Source organism: Centroberyx gerrardi, chromosome 13 (assembly GCF_048128805.1).
Source record: "Centroberyx gerrardi isolate f3 chromosome 13, fCenGer3.hap1.cur.20231027, whole genome shotgun sequence".
NCBI classification, from domain to species: domain Eukaryota; kingdom Metazoa; phylum Chordata; class Actinopteri; order Beryciformes; family Berycidae; genus Centroberyx; species Centroberyx gerrardi.
The window spans coordinates 13836959-13847168 of NC_136009.1; the positions used below are offsets into that span (position 1 = coordinate 13836959).

A 10210-nucleotide genomic window follows, 5' to 3' on the forward strand; every position below is an offset into this window, starting at 1 on the left:
CCCCAAACCCTGGAGTAAGCTCAAGTCGGGCCGGGAGACCTTCAGGAGGATGTGGAAGTGGCTACAGGAGCCCGAGTTTCAGCGGATGTCTGCTCTTCGGCTGGCCGGTAAGATATGGTCCATTCATTATTTTATTTATTTTTTCAACTCTGGGCTAAGATTTTCCGATTAAACAGTTAAAGTGCTTCAAGTGCCAGGTTTAATAGCGTAGTCATCATTCACCGTGATGAATTAGAAGTCTGAGCAATCCAAATTAAAAACAGGCGCACCTAAACTCGCAGGCCTAAAAGATTCAGCACCAAGGACAGCTCAACTGGCTGAACCACAGGCGCGCGGAGGCACACCTGGCGTCATCGCTCAAATGAATGCTACCGTTATTTCCAAAAAGGCAACACAACATGAAACAAATGCAGATTGTTTATAGGGAGTAAACGAGTCTAACTGTAGATAGTTTGGAGTTTTAGAAATCAAGGAAATAGGATTGTTTTGGACGTGTTTATTTGCGTTTACGCGGGTTGTAGACTCAATTTTCAGGTCTATATTTTTGATCGACACGTAGCAAATCGTCATGGATTCACAATAAACCTAGGAAAAGCTTACACGCCCTCCCCCTCTGCCTTTCTGTCTCTCTCTGTCCAGCTATAAACAGACAGACGCGGGGCTACTAGGCCAACTAGTTGCGCGGGAGAAGAAGGGTGACCCCTGGCTGCCTGATCAATACGCCAGTTCCCACTCTCCCTTTTAAATGTGGCACACGGATCAATACTCGTATCGGAGCTGAAAGACGCAATAACCGCACGGTCTCTCCGGCTTTTCATTTAGTACTCTGTAGTAAAAGCTCTAAATTTAGACCAGAGACAGGTACCGATTGCTCAAATTCATTATTGGTGTATGCTCTTTACGCAGGCCCGTCGCTTCTTCAGCATGCTGTCAGAGTTGGGTTTTTCCAAACAGACCGCAAGAGCAAAATGTGAACAAGAATTTAATAGACTAATAGTAGGCAGGCAGATATTAGGACATTAGGCGAGATACAACTTTTGAGACCTTGATTATGATATTGTAGGTCTACTGGAGCCCCAGAACTTAAATACTTCAGGGCAACCTTTGAAGTCACGCTAAGCTCCATGGGAACTATTTTGATGAAGTGGATATGGCTAATATTGATTGCAGCAGGGATGGGGATTGGCAACAGGGACCAAATTAAACGGGATAATATAGTGGGCTTTAAGAAAAACATGAATCATGAAACAAATACTGAGGGTCATAATTGATGGCAAAATTGCCCTATATTGTCTGTATCATGGCCTTTATGTGGTTATATTGTAGAAATAATAACAGTCTGCTGCTATGACTCAGAGGGATACATCTCTGAACCAACAGCTGCTCTGCAAAACTACAGAAAAGCCTCAAAATGACTCTTTACTTTCATCTGCTTTCCAGTTGGATAATGCAGTTCATCGCAGTTTTAACAACATTTATGGACAACAACAGTGTTAGATTCTGCAGATTCACTACAATGTCTTCAAATGGGCTGATCAGATACAGGCTAGATAGATAGATAGATAGATAGATAGATAGATAGATAGATAGATAGATGAGGATTAGTAGCTGTGGCTGTGAGTGTCATTAATAGTGTAGCTCTGTCCTTTCAGTGTTTGCCTGGCTTTGCACATAGGAGATCAATAAGGCCGTTTCCCCTCCCCAACCCCCTCTCTCTCCCTCTCCCTAGTGCTCTCCCTCTCTCTTTCTCTCTCACTCTCACTCTCTCTCTCTCCCTCTCTGCAGCATATCACAATAATATCACTAATCATCCAACGGTAAGCATGGCAACAAGCAGGCAAGTTGTTTGGCTTCAGGAGATTTGAGCCACAAAACAAAAAACATTGACTGCAGGACAGAGGGAAAGCTGTTTCATAAAGTCAAACAATGCACACAGCCATTTTCCATTCTCTGGCCTGCCTCCCTGCTCCCTCGCCAGACCGGCCTTTCTGAAGCCCATCAGACTCGCTCGTCCCATGAAAGATTAATATCAATCTGTTATTTCTCTTTATTTTTTCTGAGGAATCCAAATTGGCAAAATAGTAATGTACAAAACTTCTGTGGACTCCAACTAAGTGAAAAAGAGCGTAAACAAAACTGAGATGTGGAAAAAGAGCTGGAAGAGCGGGGAGATGCCATTGATTGAGGGAGGGCTGGCAGGTTTGGGCTTTGTGTGAACAGCCAGATAGAGGCAGGGTAGTGAAAGGATCAATACCGACCTTAATAATTGATAAGTATAAGGGAGACGGGGGGGAGAGGGAAGAAAGAGAGAGGCTGAGAGTGGTGGTGTTAGCGCTTGTAACAGCATCTTCTGGGTAAGCAAAGTCAAATCTGTGGTTAACAGTTGAGGACCACACACCAGTTTCACAGCCTAAACACGTGCTCTGGAGTGTGTAAGTGTGGTTTTGAAAAATGTTGTTTACACCCCCAAACACACCCCAAAATATCAATAACACAGATCTGGCACATATAGACCCACAAGGATTTATTGTGTACATGATACAGGACTTATCTTCAGGGCTGGAAACTCATCAGAACGTATTTTTTACACAAGTCATTCTCACACGATGGGATTTGTAACAATGGGACTGCAATATTTCAAGTGAGATCCGGACGGGACGGCTGACATTCAACACAAAAACATCCCAGGATCAGAGACTAAAGAGCGTCCTGCTGTAGACAAAAGAGCATCAGAGCATCCAGATGCCGATGGAGCTGTAGTAATGAGCGCTTTCTGCTCATGTCAGCAAATCCTCAAAGCAATCCAAGGTTGTGATGTCATTTGATTTTAAAGGTTGCTATGCTTTATGGGGTTTGTAATGCGTCTTTATGGAGGCATGCAAGCACATTTCACTGAGTGTGTGGGCGCGTACACGTCTGTGTGTGTGTGCGTGCATGTGTGCCCACATGCACATGTGTGTGTGTGTGTGTGTGACTGGGTTATAGAGTGTGGCTGCACTATACATTGTTCAGGCTTATCTGACTCGCTCTGAATCGGTATTGATTTCCTCTCTTCTGCTCTCTTCGGCTCTCTCATTCTCTCTCCCTCCCTTCCTTCCTCCCTCCCATCCTCCCCTTCCACTCCTGGCTCTGTACCAGCATCAGCAAAGCAGATCCTTTGCCTTCCACCCTTATTTCATTTCTGCTCTCTGTGGTCATCTCTCTCTGTGCCAGACAGCACGAATATTGCATAGCCATTACTGGCACACTGCTATGGAATATTTTGACACTCAGGATGAATGAGAGAAGAAGCCCATATGTGTTGTGACTTGCATAGGAAACCCTAGGCTCTGTAGTGCGGGACAGTCTGAACAGATAGATACAACTCATAGGCCTTTGTACAAATTCTACAAAAAACATCTGGCTGATGATTTCACAACATACACTGGATGATTTGTTTTTTTTAACACTTACAGCCATCAAACCCTCATTCTACTGAATTAACTGTGAAAACATTTAAACACAAGACAACTACTCTGCAGATTAACAACCCAGAAAAACATAATGGTTTGTGTACAGAATGTAGACCTACTGTGTATGATAGTTTAAACAGGCATGTCTTTAATAAGGCTGGGTGGCAGAAAAAGAAATATGCTCTGACTGGTTAAAATCTTTTAATTTTCTTGCTATTGAGCATATTTAAATATATTCCTGTCTCATGATACAACACATAGATGATAGGTATCATATACATGTTGATAGGCAGACCATAATGCCATTTCTACATTGGCCTACATTGTTTTGATAAACTTTCATAAACACCCTCATGTCAGTTTGAGAAAGGCCTCCTGGTGCTGAACGGACAGTTCCCTTTGATCTTCCGCGGCTCGAGCAGCCGACTCTTTAGTTTTGCACTTGCAAACACTAATAAAAGCCTTAAAGTGCGGATTAGTTTGATTATGTGAGGCCAAATTTATCGCACGTAACTTAATTATGTGTAGTAAGACCGTATCTCTCTCTCTCTCTCTCTCTCTCTCTCTCTCTCTCTCTCTCTTGTGTGTGTGTGTGTGTGTGTGTGTGTGTGTGTGTGTGTGTGTGTGTGTGTTCGGAGGCATATTTCAGCGAGACCCTAAATCCTAGTCATAAAATTTCCTATTTATTTCATTATTAAAATAGCCGACAGGAGGAAAAAAACGCAGACTCGCTTATACATTCTCAATTAAATTGAGGCAAACGAAGGATTTTTTTCTACCTATATTTAAAATGTCGTTTTTCCCCTACATTATAGGCTACAATTAGGCTACACACACAATGTGAATAATCCTGTAGCAGGTCTATTAGCTATAGACACACATTTTATGTAGGCCTATTGCTTATTCCAGGCCGACATTGTTCTGGTTCCTAACAACTTAAAAGCTGCTATTCTATTATTTTTTCCCTGAGAAAACTTAAACTGAAAAATATAATTTTCCAATAGAAAAAGATAAAAGAGACATTGAGGTCCATAACACGTTCCCCAAAACCAAAATCGTTGAGTTAATGTGCAGGAATGATAAAAAAAACATTTGAAATGTATCTAAATAAATTATCACTGATAAATAGGGCTATTATACTTGATTGCTGCTTTTCATTGAGTGTTTTAATGCGTTCGGGAAATTTTCCTGACCTGAATACTGTAAACACTTCTCACTTTAACTTTTACCTTGGTGGCTCATTTTTAGCTTCGTTTGCATCGAGGAGCTTATTTTATGCTCTTTCCCTTTGCCGTGGTGTTTTATAGGTCTATAGACTATATAGGCCTAACTGTTCAAGATCAGCAACAAACCTTGGAAAAAGCCTATGCTCTCTGGAATTAAATGGATCTTTTAATTTTGAGTCATTTTTAGAGTAAAAAGTATTGGATTTGTAAAAAACCAACAAAACAACAACAAAAAATAACAAAAAAACAAAAGAACAGTAAATCATAAAAAAGGCCAGGCACACGTGTCATTCGGGCTTACAAACTGCATGAGCTATCTTGTAAGCCTGTATGTCTGATAGACTGTAAGCTGCCGATCACTTGTCCCAACAGGAGAACACGGGCTTTACGTTGACACATAAACGAAGGCTTCAAATAATCAATTCCCAATCAATTATAGCAGCTTATTGTACAATGAAAGGGACGGTTACCTAGCCTATATGCACCGCTGCTGTTTGTTGGGGGAACTCGGGCGTTTTACTTCACAGCAATGAACAGGCCTATAATATGATCAATATAATCAATAAGCGTACATCTGAGAGGTGTGACAGAGAGTGATTGACGCAAACTGTTTCTCGCCTGCAGTAGTCCGTCCAGGGCGGGAGAGGGCCCGTCTCACCGCACACAAAGCCCGATCTCGTCCGTCCGTCCAGGCGTCGACTAGCAGCACGGTGCGGTTAGTTCACCGTCTGCCCCTCATGCCCCATCTGTACCTGCAGAGCACGCACGCACACACACACACACACACACACACACACACACACACACACACACACACATACACACACACACACACACGCACACACACACACACACACACACACACACGCACGCACACACATGCACAAACACATGCAGAGACAGAGAAAGACACACACACACGCACGCACACAGTAATACACTAATGCAGGCAATTTCAGTGAAAATTATCATAGTGCAAGCTAAACCCACTTTTTTTATTTGAGGAAGAGTTAACTCACCTTTTTAGACTGATATAAATCTTTACAATATAAATTCATAGTTCAGTAAGTAGTATCAAATTGATTACAGTTTAAAGTTATAGGATAGGGTCTTTTAAGGAAAAAACTTTGCTTTGCTGCAACTATAATTGATTTTTGTCTATGTTGGCGGCTGCTTGCCTTGTGATGATCCCCGGCTGAAAGTAATATTTTACCCAACTTTTTATTTACCACCACATCTACTGTGTGCAGATGACAGGTCTTTAAGTGCAACTCACATCCACTTATTGGCTTTCATCTCTGTTTAATCTTACGAACATACCTTGAGGACATCTAGCTGCCATCTGAGGATCTCATGTTACCCGCTCCACGCTCCACGTTTCCACACATATGAGGTGGAGTGTCTTCAAAACGAAATCCTGCTCTTATCCCTAACCAGTGTTATCCAACCCCTAACCCAGTGGAAACACAACGCACAGCACTAAACATCAATTCATTTTATTAGTGATTGATGGCTATGGCTAATGCACAAATCCTGCAATACGAATAACAGTGTTGTCCAACCCTCAGTATTTTTTTTATTTGCCAGGCTCCAAAGCCATCACCTATCATGCTAAGCCCTAGATGCCTATCACATAATCACACGTATTGCATAGGAAAGTCAAAGTTAAGCGCCTATAATTCTAGCGACCACCTGCTGCCCTTCTCATCTTCATGTGTACGTGCGCAGTGGAAATGTGGGAATGGTGGTCAGTCACAGAAAGAGAAAGTGGCTGCAGAAAATAACAGCCACTCGGGGAAGAAAAAAAAACAGGAGGGTGGCTCTTAAAGGAGGCACAAGTACAACTTAACATTCTGTACAGCTAGTAAATTAATCTGTGGATCAACAAGAGGTCAAGATTAAGCAAAGTGGTAAAGGTGCCTGATACCTTTAGCATCGTTGACATCAGGACACATGAAAGAGATGAAATGAGAAAGTGCCACTTGAGACTACTGAGCCTCAACGCTTGTCTCTTCTGAAAAGCCCATTTGGTAATGAGGCAACTAAAGATAGCCTGTAACGGTTTGGTCCGTGTCTCCGGAGAGGTCAGTTTAATGAGCAGCCCCCTCTCTTCGCTCCCTGCGGTCCTATTCATTGCCGTGGAAGGGAATTTTCAGGAGGCCAACGGAGTCTCATTTGGAATGGACCTATTGATTATCTGCAATATGTATTGACCGGCCCAGGCCTCGTACTAACTCCTTGGTTCCAGTGGCTCACTTGGTTAGGGGATGGTGGTCGTTGTTGCCACAGGCAGGTTTGCCTCCAAGCGGAAGAGTTGCATGTGAGCTGATGGAGGAGAAACAGAGTGGTGTTGGCATTGTAAAATGGCCGGTAGCACAAGTTGTTCGAAAACAGGCATTACATATTAAATTATCACTATATTAGCACTAGCATTCAGTCATTACATTAGGGAGTATTGAGTTTGGTTCGAGACAGCACTTAGAGAGCCGGGAGGAGATTCTGGCATGGCTGGGCCTGAACCAATTGAATAAACGTTCCATGAAATGGTTCTGAAGTGCGGATCAATCAATATGGGGACTATCAATCTGAGGGCAAATTAAAACAATTGAGAACAACAACAAGAGGCAAACAGTTGAAGAAGTCTAGAAGGGATGGACTGATGTATCTTTGGCCAAAGAGGAAAGGTTGTGAGCTTCTTCTGCCAAGCTAGAGACAAAGGAGAGCAACACAGTGACAGAACTAGATATACATTTTGCTCAGAGGAAAAAATATCTTGTAATATACAAAACAACATTAACAATGGCAATTCAAACACCACACACACACACACACAAACACACACACACACACATGCATGCACGCACGCACCCACACATATGCTCACACACACGCACATGTGCATACACATGCATTCATATTGATCTCCCCCTCACAGTCAAATCTGTTTACTGCTGTTGTCTAAACCTGCTGTAAAGTCATCAATCATTTGCATACACCACCTCCACACTGCAGCCAGCCTTATTCGTTCCCTCCCTCCTTCCCTCCTCTCCTCTCCTCTTTTCCTCCCTGCCTCCTTCTCACCTCCCTCACATGTGCACAAACATACTCTCACAGTATCCTTCCTCAAGACTGGGATAGGCTAGATATTATCCCTCACTTAGTTTCTTCACCCAACAATAGCACACACGCACGCTCACAGACGCCCACGTGCACGCGCGCCGACTCGCACACGCGTCTTTTTTTTTTTTTTTTTTAATAGTCAGTGACATGTTGTGAGAGACATTCCTTTGTCCTCCTCGGGGCTCTCAGACTGGAGGACTGCCACTCTATTCCGCCACATCTCTTTTGTTCTTCCACAGATAAACAATTTCTTCTCCAGCTGTCTGTCACAGGCGCGCTCCCGTGCAATACTCCCCACCGTGAGTGGACGCGCGCGCACGCCACACACGCACACGCACACGCACACGCACACACACACACACACACACACACACCTCGGTCTCGCGGATCGATGAGGATCGATCGGGTGGGGAAGGGAGCCCTGATTACTGGACCACGTGTTCGGGAGAAAACCGCGGAAAATCGATCATTGCAGCTTTTTAGGGCAGCAGAACAGAACAGACTCCCTCCAGTCTCCACAACTAGAGCCCGCAGCCTAACGGTGCATCCGGGCACGGTAGGCTGGACCGCTCTCCATCTGTGGTGTAGCCCGTTTTCTTTTTTAGCATTTCACATCACGGTCCTCTATGTAGGCCAAGGGTTTCCAAACTTTATCATTTCAACGACACAACAGATGCGAATCAGACAACAGACCCCATTTAATACGATTTTATCCCACATATCCCCTTTTCTGATGTGAGATAGAAAAGAATTAGGCCTACACAATTGTTCACATTGGGCTCATAGTTGGGGAAAATAACAGTGGAGAGCGTGAGACCTATAATCTAACGCGTCATCCTCCTACATACTGTCTGGATGAAATAACAGCAATAGTGAATTGAATAATGAACTAAACTATCTTTCATTGTGCTGAAGACCCCCCAGGACCCTTAAGGACCCCTAGGGAGCCCCGCACCCCACTTTGGGAACCACTGGTTCAGGCTAGGTTTCAGTCAGGCTAACATCTTTTGAAAATGCAATTACATGGATTAGAAATCTGGACAATTTTGACTTCAGCCAACTGGCTTGTCAGGAGCTTGACTTTCAGAAAGACGTTTTAATCTGGCCTTTTCCACTCCCTGATAGTTTCCCTTGCTGGACCCTGACCAACTGCTTTCCTTTCCTCCTTTCGACTTTTCCATTCTTTCTTTTTCCTCTACTGACATGTAGCATTTTAATTTGTTCATTTCATCTCCAAATTTGTGCCTTCTTCCCATATAATACACTGACAATAGGCTGAACCAAGCACATTCAACTGAGCTGTTACAACTCCCATCTCCACCAACACAAACACAAACACACACACGCGCGCACACACACACACACACACACACACACACACACACACACACACACACACACCTGCCTTCATCCTCTTTTAACCTTATGCTTTCACACTCTGATTTGCCTGATAGCCATTTTAATTGTCATCCTTGTGTTGTCGAGCATCTCCCTTTTTGTCATCTATTGGAGTCCAAAGCATTCAGAGAGCCTGCATCCTGCCTTTATACTGTGACCTGCTTTATTTCTTTACACCTTTATTCTCTGCATTGTGTATTTTGTATTCTGTATAATGACAGGGCCACAGAATGTTTCAGTGGGAATAAACCCTTTTCTCTCTTTATCTGTCCTCCTTCTCCCCTCCCCCCGATTCCTTCCTTCCATCCCTCTCTCTCTCTCCAGCATGTAAACGCAAGGAGCAGGACCAGGGACGCGAGCGCAACCAGCTGCCAAAGAAGCAGCGACTGGTCTTCACCGACCTGCAGCGTCGCACCCTGGTAGCCATCTTCAGAGAGAACCGCCGCCCGTCCAAGGAGATGCAGCTCACCATCTCTCAGCAGCTGGGCTTGGAGCTTTCCACCGTCTCCAACTTCTTCATGAACTCACGCCGCCGCTGCCAAGACCGCTGGGCCACGGAGGAGCACAGCCACGGTGTGCACGGCCACGGTCATGTGCACACTCCTCACGGAAACAGCAACAACAACAACAACAACAACAACAACAACGCCAATGCCTCACCGATTCAACCCGGCCCGTCCTCTGTGACCACTTTCTCCAAGGCCTGAGGTTGAAGGGACGGATGGTCGGACGGATGCGCGGAGGAGGGAGGGGGGATAATTTTCTCTAAAGCGGTGGGTTCCAGCCCCGACCCTGCAGAGCTACAGGGTGTGTAGCCATTTTGCTCCAGACCAGACATCTGATTCACCTGCTCAAAGTCCTGGTGACTGTTGACTTGCGCAGGTGAATCAGATGCTCTCAATGCTCCATGTGTTTTCTTTTAATTACAGTGTTACTCTTAGGGCCCAACTTGCGTTTCAAATTGTGGCTCTTAAAACCAAAGATCCAATAGCTTTAAGAGAGGTGCCCTCAAAC

The 10210-nt window shown here is 44.3% G+C and overlaps 1 protein-coding gene across 1 annotated transcript in view; it reads left to right on the forward strand.

Annotated features, from left to right (window-relative positions):
- The window catches only part of LOC139911974 (hepatocyte nuclear factor 6-like), a 10892-nt gene extending 989 nt beyond the window's left edge, over positions 1 to 9903 (forward strand). Inside the window, exons 1-2 of the mRNA XM_071899612.2 lie at positions 1 to 107; positions 9521 to 9903. The exon at positions 1 to 107 is cut by the window's left edge and continues 989 nt beyond it. Of these exons, the coding sequence (XP_071755713.2) occupies positions 1 to 107; positions 9521 to 9903 (490 nt within the window). The remainder of the gene's footprint in view (positions 108 to 9520) is intronic.
- The last annotated feature ends 307 nt before the right edge of the window (positions 9904 to 10210 follow it).